The sequence below is a fragment of the Phoxinus phoxinus genome (genome assembly GCF_949152265.1).
Source record: "Phoxinus phoxinus genome assembly, chromosome: 10".
NCBI classification, from domain to species: Eukaryota; Metazoa; Chordata; class Actinopteri; order Cypriniformes; family Leuciscidae; genus Phoxinus; species Phoxinus phoxinus.
Window position 1 is genome coordinate 35,532,702 of NC_136885.1, and position 19,519 is coordinate 35,552,220.

Below are 19,519 nucleotides of genomic sequence, written 5' to 3' on the forward strand. Positions count from 1 at the left end.
CTCTATCTTTTTTTTCTACAATGACACTGTAATTATTTAACTATTGCATTTAAAAAAAAAAAATTAGCTGTGTCATTATTATTATTCCTATTATCTTTTCATTTAATATTTTATTTATTTATTTGTATGTGCCATTACTGTTAATCAACATCATCTAAGGCAGTTTATTCCGGGTTGGTTGAGGAGGGATTGAAAATCTAAAAAATAAATGCATATCTTTACAAACAATAGCATTTGTCTTTGGAATAAAAATAATAATAATTTTGTACCACAAAAACATGATATTTCTTTTAAACTAAGCCGAAATAGTGTCTCCATCAATAATGCATAATGCTCCACCAAACAAAACGATACGACAATTCAAACTCAATATCAACAAAACACACACAAATGTATCAAATATCATTTATTTCTTTTTTATAAAAGCATTTTTTATATCTTAAAAAATCTGAATTTTTATTGTATTGTCTGTAATGCTGTAAAATAAAGGAATCCAGAGATGAAGCAAAGAATCAAAATGGAGTTAAAATGAGTCCTCGTGTGTGCTAAACACACATATGAACACGAGGCCGAGTGAGAGCAGGAATGTCAGAAACCATCAGGAAAACTCCAGTGTTAGACGAGGAAAACTGAACCAAGAGAAGGAGAAGAAGAAGAAGGAGAAGAAGGAGAAGAAGAAGATCAGTGCTGTCGAGGAAGAGGAGATTGTGCGCTCGAAGGCTAACAAAATAACACTAGAAGTGTCTTGACAAAAGGCACGTTCATTTGTAGACGACAGAAAGAAACGCGAGATTGAATCCGGATATATCCTCACAACACCGCTTTCTTATTCGGAGAACCACTCAGTTCATTCATGCAAACACACACGAGTTCAATTCTACATGAATATGGCGACCGTAAACACCCAACTCTTCTAAATAATGCGTTTTCCCACATTCTGTTCTGCATTTTCACATGTACATGTTTCAACACTCTTGAGCATCGTCCTATCAGATGATCGCCATGCAAATATGCAGAATTATTAGGAGCAAAAAAAAAAAAAGGCTGTGAAAATAAATATGCATCGTTTATCCTTTTGATCTTTCTTTTTTTTTATCGAAAAATTAGAATATGGTGCAAAAGTTCATTTATTTCAATTATTCAACTTAAAAGGTGAAACTAATATATTATATAGACTCATTACATGCAAAGTGAGATATTCCAAGTCTTGAAATATCTCACTTTGCATGTAATGAGTAAAATGGCGTATTTTTGGTCTGGAAAAAATCCTCAGATGACGCAAAAATCATCATTTTGCATCATCGGAGGCTTTTTTGTCCAGAGGCTCGAGACTACAGCCAGTAGAGGGCGCTAGATCCGCATGTTTTCAGCCCGCCCATAGAGGAGGGATCTCACTCACCGAAAGTACAGATAGTGTCAGCCATCTTTTATTTGGAAGCTAGGCTAACGGGCTCTTGTTCTGTGGAGAAAGCGGAGTAGTAGCGGTGACCATCCTCTTTTTCCCGGCCGACGAGATCGTCCAAAATGTCCGGGATTCGGCTTTTGCTTTCTGCGGTCGCCATTCATTGTTTACATGCTCACCTTTTGTTTCAATCTAACTGAACTCATCCCGATTGGTGAATCTGAATGTAGTGTTTACATGAACGCTAAACAAGTGATCAGTTAATGTGCGTTTTAACATTGCTAAGAAAATTCCCGCTCCTCCGTTAGAGATACGAGACCGCAGGCGCCGCTCATCAGTAATCCCGCCACCGGCCTCGCGCCGTTCTCCCGCGGCCTGTCAGTCTCGTCCCGCTCGCCGCAGTAAACATGAGGAATGGCGACTGTAGAGCGCAAAGGCCGAATCCCGGAAAATCTCGGGCAGACTCGTCACGGACACTCACGATAAAATGGTGTCTTTTAAGTTTCGAGTCAACTAGTAGCCTAGCCTTGTTGTTTAACTGCGCTGTAACCGGTAGGCGTGGCTTGGGCGTGGCCTCGTAGGGCAGCGAAGCAAGTGCATTCTGGGAGTTGTTGTCTTTCATCCACACGAGCCACAAATACATTTTCTGGCTTTTCTCAGTCTAGAAGACTCCAACTTTAAAAATAATTTTACATTTCTACTACATAAATCATCCATTTTAAATACACATTCATCTTTCCAGAGGTGAAGTGTCCCTAGCGTAGACGCCATATTCAATTTCAAGGACGAAGATCATTGAGTCCTGTCTTTATGCAGTCATGTCATTTTCATTGTCTTGTTTGCATTCACAAAGCACTGAATATATCATCTACTCTGACTAAAGACCATGTTAAAGTGAATGATTGTTTGGCTTTTGCCTCAGACTCCTCTGGGATAACCAGCTCCATCCATTCAATCCGAGAAGAACATGAGCGATAGAGAGTTAACATCTCTTTCTCAACAGAAAATCAATGGAAGACGTTCTCCAAACTCGACCTGAAGCTCTGAATGGATGTCGATCTCTCCTAATCAAGCGTTTTCAGTTGTTTCATTGATTTGCTTGTTTTTTCTCTCTCCTTCCGTCTACAACATTGAGAGTAAATGCAAAAAACTAGTGTTAAATATCTCTTTAAAATTACGTAGACTCGAGTCATTGAGTGTGTGATTCTAGAAATACATACTAGCCACGTAAACACTGAAACAACATCGGGTGTCTCATGAGTCACGACTGACAACATCCATCACGTTCGGGGTTTTGAAGAAAGAAAACAATGTGTTAACATTCAGAAATGTCACTGCATTGACAACTAGTTGCTAGTTAGATTGATTCGTAAAAGCGGTTGTCTGAAGTGAGATGTCAAATGCATGTCACTTTCAAATAAACAAATTCAGAACGAAGTGGAGTGACATCTGAATTATCTGCAGTGTGAACATGAAATGGCATTACACTATAAGACCGGGAACGAGATGTTTGTGCCGTTGGATTTAACACCGTGTCCTGGCCAGATGTCATGCGCGATAAAAGGCATATTGTCCATGTTTATCAGAGTTTTTGTCCTAACAACGTTAGAAACCATTTCTATTTTGAAAGGTCTACATACAATCTGATAATGATAATCTCAGGTACTGGTTATGTGCTTTATTTACTGCTAAATTAAGTTCATTTGAGTTTGAATATCATTTTGCGTGACCTTTGTAGCCGAACTGAAAGCGACAATTGATAAGTCACCTCAGATCTTTAAGGGAACTGAGCAAACAAGTGTATTCTATGACAAAGATTTCAAAGTTTCAGTCACTTCGTATGTGTTTAAATAATGTTTAAATGGTGTAATATTTATGAAATTGATTATGTTCTAGTTCATTTGGTTGGGAGTGCAGTGCGCTTGCAGAGAGACTCCGCCCACACACTCTTCTGATTGGCTGAGATTTTTGATTGATTTGGTTGCAAGTGCAGTGCGCTTGCAGAGAGACTCCGCCCACACTCTCTTGTCATTGGCTGAGTTTTTTGATTGATTTGGTTGCGAGTAGAGAAACACCGCCCACACTCTCTTCTGATTGGCTGAGATTTGTAATTGAATTGGTTGTGAGTAGAGAGACTCCGCCCACACTCTCTTCTGATTGGCTGTTATTTATTTGTAATTGATTAGGTTGTGAGTAGAGAGACTCCGCCCACACTCTTTTCTGATTGGCTGTTATTTATTTGTAATTGATTTGGTTGTGAGTAGAGAGACTCCGCCCACACTCTTTTCTGATTGGCTGTTATTTATTTGTAATTGATTTGGTTGTGAGTAGAGAGACTCCGCCCACAGTCTTTTCTGATTGGCTGTTATTTATTTGTAATTGATTTGGTTGTGAGTAGAGAGACTCCGCCCACACTCGCTTCTGATTGGCTGTTATTTATTTGTAATTGATTTGGTTGTGAGTAGAGAGACTCCGCCCACACTCTTTTCTGATTGGCTGTTATTTGTAATTGATTTGGTTGTCAGTAGAGAGACTCCGCCCACACTCTCTTCTGATTGGCTGAGATTTGAAATTGATTTGGTTGTCAGTAGAGAAACTCTGTCCACACTCTCTTCTGATTGGCTGAGATTTTTGATTGATTTGGTTGCGAGTAGAGAGACTCCGCCCACACTCTCTTCTGATTGGCTGTTATTTGTAATTGATTTGATTGTGAGTAGAGAGACTCCGCCCACACGCTCTTCTGATTGACTTTTTTTTTTTTTTTTTGTCTAGTGTGGACAGACAAATTGCTTGTCTCTGAAATCTTATCGCGTCTGGTTAGGACAAGGTGTAAATCTTCCACACACAAAAAAAAGTGAAATTATGTCAGTTTACAAAAAAATACACAAAAAGGCTTGTACAGAAAGAAAAAAACTTTGTTTAAAACTTTGGGCCAATTAGTGGAACACCTAAACTGAATCCAAACATAAGCAGCATGAACAAGGTGTTTATGCACTCATACAAAACCCCTTTGGACTCCCAGATGTGGTCCATCTGAAAGCTCAGGCACTGTGACGTTGTGTGCGGGTTTCACACGCGCGACTTCTCCACGGGACGTCAAGAGGGGCGCACCGCTTGCCGGAGGAGCGGAAGGTGAGCTGAATAAATATACAGGCGACCTCAGCAAAACACATGATCCAGAGTTAAACCGATGTGTGTGTGTGTGTGTGTGGCTGGCGAGGTTGCCATGGTCACTGCTGTCATTGGCAAAGCATTACAAGAGGGGGTGTGGAAGACAGAAAGCTTTGTGTGTTTGTGTTGTGTGAAAATGCCAAATAACGTCAATGCGGTCTCCAATCAAGCTTTTTGATTTCATATATTTGTAGTTAGAGACGAATCTTCTTCGAACACAACACCCCCCCCCCCCCCCCCCTCCCCCTCCGTCTCAATGCGCTCCCTCCCGGGGGGTTTCCGTACCCCGTTGACCCCCGTTGATCAGGTTCTCAGGGTTCTGAGGGCTTTCCGGATGCCGTTTCCCGTCACAGGGAAGGCGTTTCTCGGGTTTGTCAGAGTCGCTCGATGTCTCTGTACTTCTTGCGCAGGATCGACACCTGGTCCTTGAACAGAACGGGATCCAGTCTCATCTGCGAATGGACCAGGGGCATCGTGCCAAACCAGCTGGCAAATTTGTTCATGCACGTCTGCCGCTGGGCGAAGTGGTCCGGGTCGGCCCAACGAGACGCCCGGGACGTCTGAGGAGGAAAGAGAGTCGGTTAGCTGCTTTTTCAATGTAAACGGTAGGGTGAGTAAACGGTAGTGTGAGTAAATGGTAGTGTGAGTAAACGGTAGTGTGAGTAAACGGTAGTGTGAGTAAAGGATAGTCTGAGTAAACGGTAGTGTGAGTAAACGGTAGGGTGAGTAAACGGTAGGGTGAGTAAACGGTAGGGTGAGTAAACGGTAGTCTGAGTAAACGGTAGGGTGAGTGAACGGTAGTGTGAGTGAACGGTAGGGTGAGTAAACGGTAGGGTGAGTAAACGGTACGGTGAGTAAACGGTAGTCTGAGTAAACGGTAGGGTGAGTAAACGGTAGGGTGAGTAAATGGTAGTGTGAGTAAACGGTAGGGTGAGTAAACGTTAGGGTGAGCAAACGGTAGTGTGAGTAAACGGTAGTGTGAGTAAACGGTAGGGTGAGTAAACGGTAGGGTGAGTAAGCGGTAGTGTGAGTAAACGGTAGTGTGAGTAAACGGTAGTGTGAGTAAACGGTAGGGTGAGTAAACGGTAGGGTGACTAAACGGTAGTGTGAGTAAACGGTAGTGTGAGTAAACGGTAGGGTGAGTAAGCGGTAGTGTGAGTAAACGGTAGTGTGAGTAAACGGTAGGGTGAGTAAGCGGTAGTGTGAGTAAACGGTAGTGTGCGTAAACGGTAGTGTGAGTAAACGGTAGGGTGAGTAAACGGTAGGTTGAGTAAACGGTAGGGTGAGTAAACGGTAGGGTGAGTAAACGGTAGGTTGAGTAAACGGTAGGGTGAGTAAACGGTAGGTTGAGTAAACGGTAGGGTGAGTAAACGGTAGGGTGAGTAAACGGTAGGGTGAGTAAACGGTAGGGTGAGTAAACGGTAGGGTGAGTAAACGGTAGGGTGAGTAAACGGTAGTGTGAGTAAACGGTAGGGTGAGTAAACGGTAGGTTGAGTAAACGGTAGGTTGAGTAAACGGTAGGGTGAGTAAACGGTAGGGTGAGTAAACGGTAGGGTGAGTAAACGGTAGGGTGAGTAAACGGTAGGTTGAGTAAACGGTAGGGTGAGTAAACGGTAGGTTGAGTAAACGGTAGGTTGAGTAAACGGTAGGGTGAGTAAACGGTAGGGTGAGTAAACGGTAGGGTGAGTAAACGGTAGGTTGAGTAAACGGTAGGGTGAGTAAACGGTAGGGTGAGTAAACGGTAGGGTGAGTAAACGGTAGGGTGAGTAAACGGTAGGGTGAGTAAACGGTAGGGTGAGTAAACGGTAGTGTGAGTAAACGGTAGGGTGAGTAAACGGTAGGTTGAGTAAATGGTAGGGTGAGTAAACGGTAGGGTGAGTAAACGGTAGGGTGAGTAAGCTGAAAATATGGCAGTGACAGAATTACACCGATTTTGTACCTGTCCCATCATCGTCTCCTTGTACTGTTTCTTTTGAGTGACCTTGATAGGCGGCATCTTCGTGACAGCGGACACGAGGAAGTTCATGAGGATGTCTTCACAGTTCGAGAGCTGGTCAACCATAGTCTTCAAGCTGCCGGGCAGGTAGTGTGTGTACAAGTAGTTATAATACCTGGATTAGAAAAAGATAGCGCATTAAACACATTTGTGACCCTGGACCACAAACCCAGTCTGGAGCCGCACGGGTATATCTGTGGCAATAGCAACTATACATTGTAAGGGTCAAAATTATACATTTTTCTTTTATGCCAAAAATCATGAGGATATTAAGATCATGTTCCATGAAGATATTTAGTAAATGTCCTACCGTAAATATATAAAACATGTATTTTTGTGAGTGAATGCAGCACAATCGTGAACATAAATGCACAACTTTAAAGGAGATTTTCTCAATGTTTACATTTCTTTGCTCCTCAGATTCCAGATTTTCAATAGTTGTGTCTCAACCAAATATTGTCCTATCCTAACAAACCACACATCCCTGGAAAGCTCATTTATTCAGCTTTCAGATGACGTATAAAAAATTGACCCATGTTTTGTGGTCCAGGGTCACATACAAGTAGTTATAATACCTGGATTAGAAAAAGATGGCGCATTAAACACATTTATAAAAACCTGTGACATTTAGCCCTATTGGGGCGGTAATGGCTCATCATGGGGTTGTACGGTATTTTCAACATTTACAGGGGTTAGTCTGTGATTTTATTGCCGTCAGAAATCCACGTCAGTGTTTTTCTCCGCGTAAAAAGCCCCGGCCGATTTACCTACTGTTTTTTGACAAACACCGAGATTGTGTGGTGATTTAATTATTGCTTATGTGTATTGTTGTATTTTGTTGCTGCTCATGGAGAGTGTTTCGAATCATTACCGTCCACTGCAGGTCTAATGACGTGAGATATGGTTCTGGAAGGGAGTTATTGACTGACCTGTGGTAGAAAGCAGCTCCGGTCAGCACCATGGAGTAATCATTGGTCCACTTGGAGGTGTATCCCCAACGCTCCTTGTTAGAGTCCCAGAAGTGGCTCCGCGCAGGGTATCCCACAATCCTCTCTGGGAAACTTTGCCAAACAGTAAAGGCAAAATCCACCTGTGGGAATGAGTACAATGATGTACTATGAGTACATACTGAACATGCAAACATAACATTACAATAAGTTCACATGAACTAACAATGAAAAATATTGCACTTTTTGGACTGTCAGAATGGTCTACGTTGGGCACCATTCACAAATCCTGAATGTTTTCCTCCAAAACCTGAAAGTCCCCCTGTTGTGAAACTCCAGCTTTTAATGTTGTTTATGTGTCTATATGGTGTGTTTAATACGCTTAAACCATGTGTAAGTTCATAAGTGGACAGCATTGCTGAGTATTTTCTGCTTAAAACTGCAGTGAACCAAAGACAGTCTCAAAAACACGGTTTGAAATCGCTGGTGTTTCTGACGTCACACACTACCTTGTAACCAATCAGATCAACGTGTGATCGTCAACCAGTGGATCTCTGAGTGAGTGAGTGAGTGGAGGCGGGGCTCATTTGCATATTCATAGAACCGTGTAACCAATCAGATCAACGTGTGATCGTCAACCAGTGGATCTCTGAGTGAGTGAGTGGAGGCGGGGCTCATTTGCATATTCATAGAACCACGCATACTAAATTAGGCAAGGGTGTCGAGTTACATTCAAGATATTTTAAGACATGAATAAATATTTTTTTAAGGAAAAAACTTTTAAATATGTCATTTTGGTGATCAAAGATGAGTTTTAAGGAACAAAATGATTGACTGCAGGGGGACTTTAATTTAATTAGGTTGAGAGTCAAATACATTTTGGGGGTTGAGTAAAAAATCCGTAAATTTCAATTTTTTGGTGAACTAATCTTGGTGAATATATATATATATTTTTTCATTTTTCAGCCAATGTGCATGTGCAGTCATACAAGCTTCTAATGGCAGTGATGCAATGACCTTACCAGTCTGCAATTGGCTCTTTTATTTAGAAGGCGGGACTTATTCCGCCATTTTGCATGTTGCACTTTCTCCCGTTAACAGCACTATGATTTGCATATCTAACGTCTTTGTTGTATCGCCAGACTCACCTCAGTGGTCGACAGCACAGTGTCTTCATCCAGACTCAAGACCGCGTCTGTTCTCATGGTGTCATAGGGCAGGAACCGGCTGCTCATCACCTAAACATGCAGTCAAACACGTGAAACCTCTCCAGAACTGCTCAATATCTCTGACTTCAGTAACAAACACTCCAGGCGGAGAGCAAAACGACAGCAGCAACACATCTATACGCCATCCATCATGTGTCATCATCGCCGGCGAGTAAAACCACACACTTCATATTTGATAAGATGAGAATATAAAGTGGAGGTTCACCTTGCTCTCGCCCTCGATCACGATGACGGGAACCGAGGTCACGGGCCAGCGGTGCTTCGCGGGGAGAGGCTTGTCACAGTTCCACAGGACAATAATCTGATCACAAGGTCATCAGAGGTCATTTCTACTATTAAAGGATTAGTTCACTTTTAAAAAAACTTTTGCTGATAATTTACTCACCCCGATGTCATCCAAGATGTCCATGTCTTTCTTTCTTCAGTGGAAAAGAAATGAAGGTTTTTGATGAACACATTTCTCCATATAATGGACGTCAATGGGCCCCAAACGGGTCAAGGTCCAGATGACAGTGTCAGCGCCGCTTCAACGGGCTTTAAACGACACCAGACGATGAATACGGGTCTTATCTAGCGAAACCTTCGTCATTTCACAAATAAATAAACAAGTTTAAGTTTTATAAGCACAAGCGCTCGCCTTGCTCTGTTCTGTGATGCGCGTTCGTGACGTCACGTGATACGCAGTTACGCTGTAAAGGTCACGCTTGACGAGTCGGTGTTTACAGATGTGCGGAAGGAGGACCATACACACATATTCAAATGTCTTTGTGTCAGTTTATCAGTTAAAATGCCCATCTCGTGTGTGTATCCTGGTGTTGGAATATTAAAAAGCCTAAAAGAACATTTTCGTCAGGACAGAAATGTTTTACTTTTCACAGAAGCGTGACCTTTACAACGTAACTGCGTATTACGTGACGTCACGAACGCGCATCACAGAACAGAGCAAGGCGAGCGCTTGTGCTTATAAAACTTAAACTTGTTTATTTATTTGTGAAATGACGATGGTTTCGCTAGATAAGACCCGTATTCATCGTCTGGTGTCGTTTAAAGCCCGTTGAAGCGGCGCTGACACTGTCATCTGGACCTTGACCCGTTTGGGGCCCATTGACGTCCATTATATGGAGAAATGTGTTCATCAAAAACCTTCATTTATTTTCCACTGAAGAAAGAAAGACATGGACATCTTGGATCTCTACTTTGTGAATGTAATGTTTTTGGGAACAACATCTCATCCTGTTAGTTGTAAAATGTCTTAAAATAACAACTGCCAGTTCCTCAGTGACATCACATTCTAGGAAATGACCTCATTTTGGAGGGAAAACAAACAACAGCAGCACAAACATCTGTAAGTATTTAGATAAGAGTTCTCTGATGCAAAAATAGCAAAATTAACTCTTGTATGCTCTTATAATATCTTGTTCTTTCAAGTTAGAATTCATAAAGTTGAAGTGTCTGAGCTTGACCAGAGCATATTTCTAAAAGCCTGATATTTGCTTTTATGGAAATGCATCCTTAATGTGGTTTTTATGCAACAGCTGCTGAGCTATTTGTTGTTTTCTTATGGAAGCTTGTTTCCGCCACAGAATAAAACATTTTATAATTGTGACTTTTTATCTCACAATTGGGAGGAATAAAGTCAGAATTGTGTGAAATAAAGTCGCAATTGCGTGTTATAAAGTCAGAATTGCGTGAAATAAAGTCGCAATTGCGTGTTATAAAGTCAGAATTGCGTGAAATAGTCGCAATTGCGTGTTATAAAGTCAGAATTGCGTGAAATAGTCGCAATTGCGTGTTATAAAGTCAGAATTGCGTGAAATAAAGTCGCAATTGCGTGTTCTAAAGTCAGAATTGCATGAAATAAAGTTGCAATTGCGTGTTATAAAGTCAGAATTGCGTGAAATAAAGTCGCAATTGCGTGTTATAAAGTCAGAATTGCGTGAAATAAAGTCGCAATTGCGTGTTATAAAGTCAGAATTGCGTGAAATAGTCGCAATTGCGTGTTATAAAGTCAGAATTGCGTGAAATAAAGTCGCTATTGCGTGTTCTAAAGTCAGAATTGCGTGAAATAAAGTCGCAATTGCGTGTTATAAAGTCAGAATTGCGTGAAATAAAGTCGCAATTGCGTGTTATAAAGTCAGAATTGCGTGAAATAGTCGCAATTGCGTGTTATAAAGTCAGAATTGCGTGAAATAAAGTCGCAATTGCGTGTTCTAAAGTCAGAATTGCATGAAATAAAGTTGCAATTGCGTGTTATAAAGTCAGAATTGCGTGAAATAAAGTCGCAATTGCGTGTTATAAAGTCAGAATTGCGTGAAATAAAGTCGCAATTGCGTGTTATAAAGTCAGAATTGCGTGAAATAGTCGCAATTGCGTGTTATAAAGTCAGAATTGCGTGAAATAAAGTCGCTATTGCGTGTTCTAAAGTCAGAATTGCGTGTTCTAAAGTTGCAATTGAGTGTTTTAAAGTCAGAATTGCGTAAAATAAAGTCGCAATTGCGTGTTTTAAAGTCAGAATTGCATGAAATAAAGTCGTAATTGCGTGTTATAAAGTCAGAATTGCGTGAAATAAAGTCGCAATTGCGTGTTTTAAAGTCAGAATTGCATGAAATAAAGTCGCAATTGCGTGTTATAAAGTCAGAATTGCGTAAAATAAAGTCGCAATTGCGTGTTTTAAAGTCAGAATTGCATGAAATAAAGTCGCAATTGCGTGTTATAAAGTCAGAATTGCGTGAAATAGTCGCAATTGCGTGTTATAAAGTCAGAATTGCGTGAAATAAAGTCGCTATTGCGTGTTCTAAAGTCAGAATTGCGTGTTCTAAAGTTGCAATTGAGTGTTTTAAAGTCAGAATTGCGTAAAATAAAGTCGCAATTGCGTGTTTTAAAGTCAGAATTGCATGAAATAAAGTCGCAATTGCGTGTTATAAAGTCAGAATTGCGTGAAATAGTCGCAATTGCGTGTTATAAAGTCAGAATTGCGTGAAATAAAGTCGCAATTGCGTGTTCTAAAGTCAGAATTGCATGAAATAAAGTTGCAATTGCGTGTTATAAAGTCAGAATTGCGTGAAATAAAGTCGCAATTGCGTGTTATAAAGTCAGAATTGCGTGAAATAAAGTCGCAATTGCGTGTTATAAAGTCAGAATTGCGTGAAATAGTCGCAATTGCGTGTTATAAAGTCAGAATTGCGTGAAATAAAGTCGCTATTGCGTGTTCTAAAGTCAGAATTGCGTGTTATAAAGTTGCAATTGAGTGTTTTAAAGTCAGAATTGCGTAAAATAAAGTCGCAATTGCGTGTTTTAAAGTCAGAATTGCATGAAATAAAGTCGTAATTGCGTGTTATAAAGTCAGAATTGCATGAAATAAAGTTGCAATTGCGTGTTATAAAGTCAGAATTGCGTGAAATAAAGTCGCAGTTGCGAGTTATAAAGTCAGAATTGGGTGAAATAAAGTCGCAATTGAGTGTTATTAAGTCAGAATTGCGTGAAATAAAGTCGCAATTGCGTGTTATAAAGTCAGAATTGCGTTAAATAAAGTCGCAATTGCATGTTATTAAGTGTTATTAAAATGATAAATAAGAAACGTAATTGTGACTTTTTATCTCACAATTCAGACTTTTTTCTTATAAAGTCCAATTCTACGAAAAAAAGACTGACTTTTTTATTTTTTTACCTCAGAATAGTTTATATCTCACAATTCTGACTTTATAACACACAATTGCGACTTTATATCACGCAATTCTGACTTTATAACCTGCAATTGCGACTTTATATCACGCAATTGTGAGTAAAAATTACAAAAGCATATAACAAGATCACTAAAATTTTGACTCAAAATAAAATGGAAAGTGTAAGTATAAAAATAAAAGCTCATTTAAAATATTAATACATGTTAAAAGAGTATTATATAATAGTATAATATAAATAACTGACCTGGGCACAGTACTGTGATTTGGCCACAGCCACTAGCAACTTGAAAACCGGCTGAGACTGAGATACGAGAGGCGTGACTGCGTGAATGACGGCGGTGAATTTCTGCTGTGGTTTAATACCTGTGGAGAAGAAGATCAATATGTTTAATTAGACAATTCATATATATAAAACACTGACTCCATAGAGTAGATTTAATAGTATGTTGTTAAAGCTGATGTAAGATATTTTGTTAAAATACATTCTCTTGACCCAGTTTGTTCATTGACTAACATTTGGGCGTGGCTACTGTAGCAGGAGGAGAGTTTGGGGCGTGGCTACTGTAGCAGGAGGAGAGTTTGGGGTGTGGCTACTGTAGTAGGTGGAGCCAGTGGGTGTTCAGTCACACTTACCGAGTTCGGCGTAGAAGAAGGGGAAGTCGCCCAGATATGAAGAGTATTGCGGCAGAGTGAAGAGTCCTCCCGGCAGCCGGTTCCACATCAGCGTGCTGCGGCCGTTGTGCTGAAACACACGGTCCTGGATGATCTGGAAGAGGAGATCCAGAAAGAGTTTGGAAAGTTACAAGATGTTCTGATACAATTTTATGATCCCTTTAATGACTTCTCTGAATCACTGATGTTCATTAGAGCTATTACACCGTGTCCAGACGTGATGTAACACATTTCCAGTGACAAGCAATTTGTCTGTCCACACCAGATGTGACGAAATCAATAAAAAATCACAGCCAATCAGAAGAGCGTGTGGGCGGAGTCTCTCTGCAAGTGCACTGCACTTGCAACCAAATCAATCAAAAATCACAGCCAATCAGAAGAGAGTGTGGGCGGAGTCTCTCTGCAAGTGCACTGCACTCGCACACAAATCAATCAAAAATCACAGCCAATCAGAAGAGCGTGTGGGCGGAGTCTCTCTACAAGTGCACTGCACTCGCACACAAATCAATCAAAAATCACAGCCAATCAGAAGAGCGTGTGGGCGGAGGCTCTCTACAAGTGCACTGCACTCGCACACAAATCAATCAAAAATCACAGCCAATCAGAAGAGTGTGTGGGCGGAGTCTCTCTACAAGTGCACTGCACTCGCACACAAATCAATTAAAAATCACAGCCAATCAGAAGAGCGTGTGGGCGGAGTCTATCCGGAGTGAGTTATCGTCGCTGTCCATCGTATGCACACTTCAGAATCTCGCTGGTAGAAATAGGTAATTCAAGTACTTTTTGGCTACTCTTTTAAGAGTACTGTGAAAACGGACATGCAACTCTTGTCACTTACTGTTTTTTGCCTACTATATAATATATTACTTAATATTCAACAATTTTATTGATCTGCCTGCATTGACACCATTATATGAGAAATGAACTGAGCTAGACGATTTCTCCAAATGTACTAAATTATCAACTTTTTTAAAACGAAAATTAACCATCACTGAATTTACATAAGCTGGACTATGACGCAATTTTTTCCCCCTAGATCTGCTGTACAGCCAAAAGAAACTTTGTTGCATTATTTTCCTGTTTTCACTGTAAAGCTGCTTTTAAACAATCTGTATTGTAAAAAGCGCTAAATAAATAAAGGTGACTTGACTAGAAAAGTATGCGATTTCGGTTGCAGCCTCTGATTAACATGGTAAAGATGCTTTCTATTGTGTCACGGCATCGCGTGTTAGACTCGGTTGACAAACATTAACATGGCTCAAATTTCATGAGCGTTTAAAGAGCCTAACTTTCATAAACGTGAGGCCAGCTGGACCGAAGCCATGTTTATACGGACACATATTAATGCTCGGTATCACAGATCCACCCTTCAAGACCTGACCCGGGTGTCCTCTTACACACCAACAGCAATCCAGCACATCTCAAACTACAACACTTCCTCCAGGGAGAAGCGTGTGAAACCAGAGCCTGAGACCGGCCAGATGGAGATCCGTTTTCATGCAGGAATAGCTCCCGAAATGACGGATCACATGCAATTCATTCTATTGGGAGGGTAAAAGAATTTGTGCAAAATAACCCGAAAAAATATATATTTTTCCATTTGAAAGAAAATTAAGCTTTTTTTTTCTCATTATGGTATTTGTGACTGATTTAAATAGTAAAATATTTATACATAATGAGCATATTTATGCAAATTTGACTAAATAGATCATTGTGCCTGGATGATTCTCATTATAGTATTATCATTAAATCATTTAAAAATGATGAGAATGACAAACAAACCCATAATTGCATCTGATTCCGGATGCATTACGGTAATGAGAACTGTGGAGTGAAAACGTGCTCAATAATCATGAAAATAATCACGATGCAAAAATCTTAATGGTACTAAAATGAGCATCATTTTCTGCAGTTTTCTCATTTTCTGTTTGTTTTCAGGGTAAATTATGTCCCAGGCAAGTTTTTGTGGGATTCATCCGATCGGATTTGATGGCCTCGTGTCTTGAACGCAGTGAAAGTTGTTCATTGCTCACCTCTAATGTAGTGAGCACGATCTTCTCCACAGAAGAGAAGTACGCTTCCCACAAGACCTGCGTCTGCTGGCGGAGAGACAGAATGCGATCCTGATGGATGGAGCGAACCGTCGAGGGAATCTGTGAAGAGAAGTGAGCAGAGAGATAATGTTTTATTTGTCTACTTGACAGGCGTTTGCAATGGAAGGCACCAGTTAAAATAACTCAGAGAAACTGGGCTTTTTCTGCAAGTAAAGGAAGTTTCGAGAGTAAGTTAAAGGAAGTGTTCACCCCAAAAAGTGAAAAGTCTTCTTATTCACTCTCATTTCTGGCTATAGTGCTTGGGTAATTGATTGATGAGTCTATAGGGGGTTTGGCACCTGATTAGTTGCTATGTGGTTACCAAGGAGATACCAGGATGTTGCTGGATGGATGGGTGGGTGGATGGATGGGTGGGTGGATGGATGAGTGGGTGGATGGACGGGTGGATGGGTGGGTGGATGGATGAGTGGGTGGATGGATGGATGGATGGATGAGTGGGTGGGTGGATGAGTGGGTGGATGGATGGATGAGTGGGTGGGTGGATGGATGGGTGGATGGACGGGTGGATGGGTTGGTGGATGGATGGGTGGATGGATGGATGGACGGGTGGATGGGTGGGTGGATGGATGGATGGATGGATGAGTGGGTGGATGGATGGATGAGTGGGTGGGTGGATGGATGGGTGGATGGATGGATGGACGGGTGGATGGGTTGGTGGATGGATGGGTGGATGGATGGATGGACGGGTGGATGGGTGGGTGGATGGATGGATGAGTGGGTGGGTGGATGGATGGGTGGATGAGTGGGTGGATGGATGGATGAGTGGGTGGGTGGATGGATGGGTGGATGGATGGATGGACGGGTGGATGGGTTGGTGGATGGATGGGTGGATGGATGGATGGACGGGTGGATGGGTGGGTGGATGGATGGGTGGATGGATGGATGGACGGGTGGGTGGATGGATGGTTGGATGGATGGATGGATGGACGGGTGGATGGGTTGGTGGATGGATGGGTGGATGGATGGATGGACGGGTGGATGGGTGGGTGGATGGATGGATGGACGGATGAGTGGGTGGATGGATGGATGAGTGGGTGGGTGGATGGATGGGTGGATGGATGGATGGATGGGTGGATGGGTGGGTGGATGGATGGATGGATGAGTGGGTGGATGGATGAGTGGGTGGGTGGATGGGTGGATGGATGGGTGGGTGGATGGATGGATGGATGAGTGGGTGGATGGATGGATGAGTGGGTGGATGGATGGATGAGTGGGTGGATGGATGGATGAGTGGATGGATGGATGGGTGGATGGGTGGATGGATGGGTGGATGGATGGATGGACGGGTGGATGGGTGGATGGATGGATGGACGGGTGGATGGGTTGGTGGATGAGTGGATGATGAGTAACGGGTGTGTTTTGGGCGTAACGTGCAATAAACCAATCAGAGTCTCTTGCCAGTTGCGCTCCTGCAATGGCGGATTCGCTATTTACATGATGGAATTTGATAGTGGAAAAACTGAACGCGTCTCCAGAGGGCAAACGGTTCTGCTTGTGTTGGCCATTTTAACATGGTTTTTTTGGGGATTGACTCTCTTTTGCAGTCTGTCTCTAGAGGCCAGTCGATGAAGTGCAGTTTAAGTCGCTTCCGTGTTGGATTCAAGAGAGAGACCGGAAGGTTGCCGCTTGGACAGAATGCATGACGTAAGATGAGCTGCTTTCTATTATGATGATATAATATGATGAAAGTCGTACCTGTAGAAGAAGTCTCTCGTCCCCGATGACGGCAGCCGTACGCCAGTCGATGATCTCTGAGAAGGGAAGCTCCCAGCCGTTACTGAGCATGACGGGTACACAAGCGGCCTGCACACACACACACACACACACACACACACACACACACACACACACACACACAGAGAGAAAGAGAGAGAGGGAGGCAAGTTAAAACAGGCTGAAGTAAATAAAGCAAGCGTCATGAAAATTTTATTAGCATCTTGGAGTGGAAAGTCTGAAAGCCAGAGAAGCTCAGCCTGAAGAATCGTGTGTGTTTTATCAGATCAGTCGTGTTCCTGAGCTCTGAGAAATCTGGCAGCGGCGGAGCGAAACACAAAGCGTGACTCTGCCTGTCTGAACCGAAGCCTCACGGGTCACAACAATCAAAGAGGACGAGAGATAATCATCAGGGACACAGATACTGCTACACGACCGGCTGAGACAGGCGAAATATAACAATAAATGTTATATATATTTATAAATACATTTTGGCCTATATATATATATATTCTGGTGTCTGGTGTCATTGCCTTCAATATATAATATATATGTTTTGCAATATAAAATATTTTAATAAATATTATATATGAAATACACAATACACATATATAAAGCATTTATGTTGATAATATTTATTTTTTATTTATATATTATGTATTTTATATATAGGGCTGTGCAACACTGAAATGATCTATATATTTTTATATTCTGTATATAATTGTTATTATATAAAGTAAAATATAATTTATAAATAATATTGTATTTTATATTATATGCATTATATATATATATATATATATATATATATATATATATATATATATATATACACACTCACACACAGAAATAAGTTTAACTAAAATGGTATAAAAAATGGTTATATTTACTGGTATAAAAAAAATACAAAAGAACATAACACAATTACTAAAACTACATTTACAATAAAAATATAAAAAAATATATAAATTGAATAAAAAATATAAATAAAGTACATAAATAACACTAAAATAACCAGGTGCACCACAACATAACTTCATTCTCAGACAATAAGACAAAATCCACCGTTTCCCAGCATAACTGTGTGTGTGTGTGTGTGTGTGTGTGTGTGTGTGTATTGTTGCACAGGCCTGTTGTCCTGTCCTTAATCTGTTAATCTGCTCCTCATCTGACCTCCCCTCATCTCTAATATCATCCTGCTGGTGTGGACTAATCCCTGCAGTGTCATTAACCAGGCCTTCAATCTGCTGAAATACATACAGACCGATACCGGCCTGAGAGATAAAGCCGGCGAGAGCTCCGGCAGACACAGACGCACATGTGCACCAGAACCTGCGCCAGGCGATCCCAAACTCCCACACAATTCAAAACACAATATATAATGGCCTGTTAAGCCTCATATCTGCACAACGCCAGACAACCTGAAAGAGCACAGCCACACAATAGATATTACACCGGCATGAGCATCACAGAATAGTGTCGGTTACGGCTAAAAGTGTCCACATTATAGACTGTAAAAAAAGATGGACGACGCTCCTTCACTCTCCTCCATTGGTGAAAAGTGAAGCCGCCAAAGTCCTAATATGGCGCTGACATCTTGCACAGATTTGGTTCGATATCAAGGTCCCGCCCTCACTCCCGTTTTGATAAACCATTAGCACAGTTTACTGCAGAACATCTCATTATGTCAATGTTAAATAAACAGTTATGGACATGTAGAAATTAAAGCTGAAGCTCCAATCTCCTCCCGTAAATCCCCCAAAAAGTCTGTTGGTGCCTCAGTGACTTTGCTTAGAGAAGCTGTCAATCACAGCTGTCAATGATGATGTCACATTCCCAGTTTTATAGCATCAAATAACTAACTAAGACAAACACGTAAATTTACATCAGCGTGATAAAAACGACCTAAAATGACAGAAAACATCTTTGGAAAAAAATTATTTGAAGTGTAATTTGATTGTTTATTTTCCATCGCGTGCGGGTTTATGAGCTATACTGGGACCAGCCACTGGGGGGGCGATCGAGACACTGGGTCTATGAGCTATACTGGGACCAGCCACCGGAGGGTGATCGAGACTCTGGGTTTATGAGCTATACTGGGACCAGCCACTGGGGGGGCGATCGAGACACTGGGTCTATGAGCTATACTGGGACCAGCCACCGGAGGGTGATCGAGACTCTGGGTTTATGAGCTATACTGGGACCAGCCACCGGGGGGCGATCGAGACACTGGGTCTATGAGCTATACTGGGACCAGCCACCGGAGGGCGATCGAGACACTGGGTTTATGAGCTATACTGGGACCAGCCACCGGGGGGCGATCGAGACTCTGGGTTTATGAGCTATACTGGGACCAGCAGCTGGGGGGGCGATCAAGACTCAGGGTCTATGAGCTATACTGGGACCAGCCACCGGGGGGCGATCGAGACGCTTTGGCTTCACTTTTCAGGACTTGTGTGGCACGCTTTGTCCACACCAATACGTTTTCGTTTGAAAACGCATCTTTTTCTCTCCGTTTTGGCCATCGGTCAACGAGTAAAAACGCTGTATTCTGCTGCCAGGCCAGTAGATGGCGATGAAACACTATAGACT

General features: G+C 41.7%; 1 protein-coding gene across 1 annotated transcript in view; it reads right to left on the bottom strand.

Moving 5' to 3' along the window:
• Positions 1–3,793: 3,793 nt before the first annotated feature.
• Positions 3,794–19,519, bottom strand: part of ext1a (exostosin glycosyltransferase 1a) — an 80,138-nt gene continuing 64,412 nt past the window's right edge. Inside the window, exons 3-11 of the mRNA XM_079625384.1 lie at positions 16,910–17,017; positions 15,134–15,253; positions 13,062–13,194; positions 12,673–12,791; positions 8,951–9,046; positions 8,665–8,754; positions 7,499–7,659; positions 6,513–6,684; positions 3,794–5,133 (exon numbers count right to left, since the gene is read on the bottom strand). Coding sequence (XP_079481510.1) covers positions 4,948–5,133; positions 6,513–6,684; positions 7,499–7,659; positions 8,665–8,754; positions 8,951–9,046; positions 12,673–12,791; positions 13,062–13,194; positions 15,134–15,253; positions 16,910–17,017 — 1,185 coding nt within the window. The 3' untranslated portion in view covers positions 3,794–4,947. The remainder of the gene's footprint in view (positions 5,134–6,512; positions 6,685–7,498; positions 7,660–8,664; positions 8,755–8,950; positions 9,047–12,672; positions 12,792–13,061; positions 13,195–15,133; positions 15,254–16,909; positions 17,018–19,519) is intronic.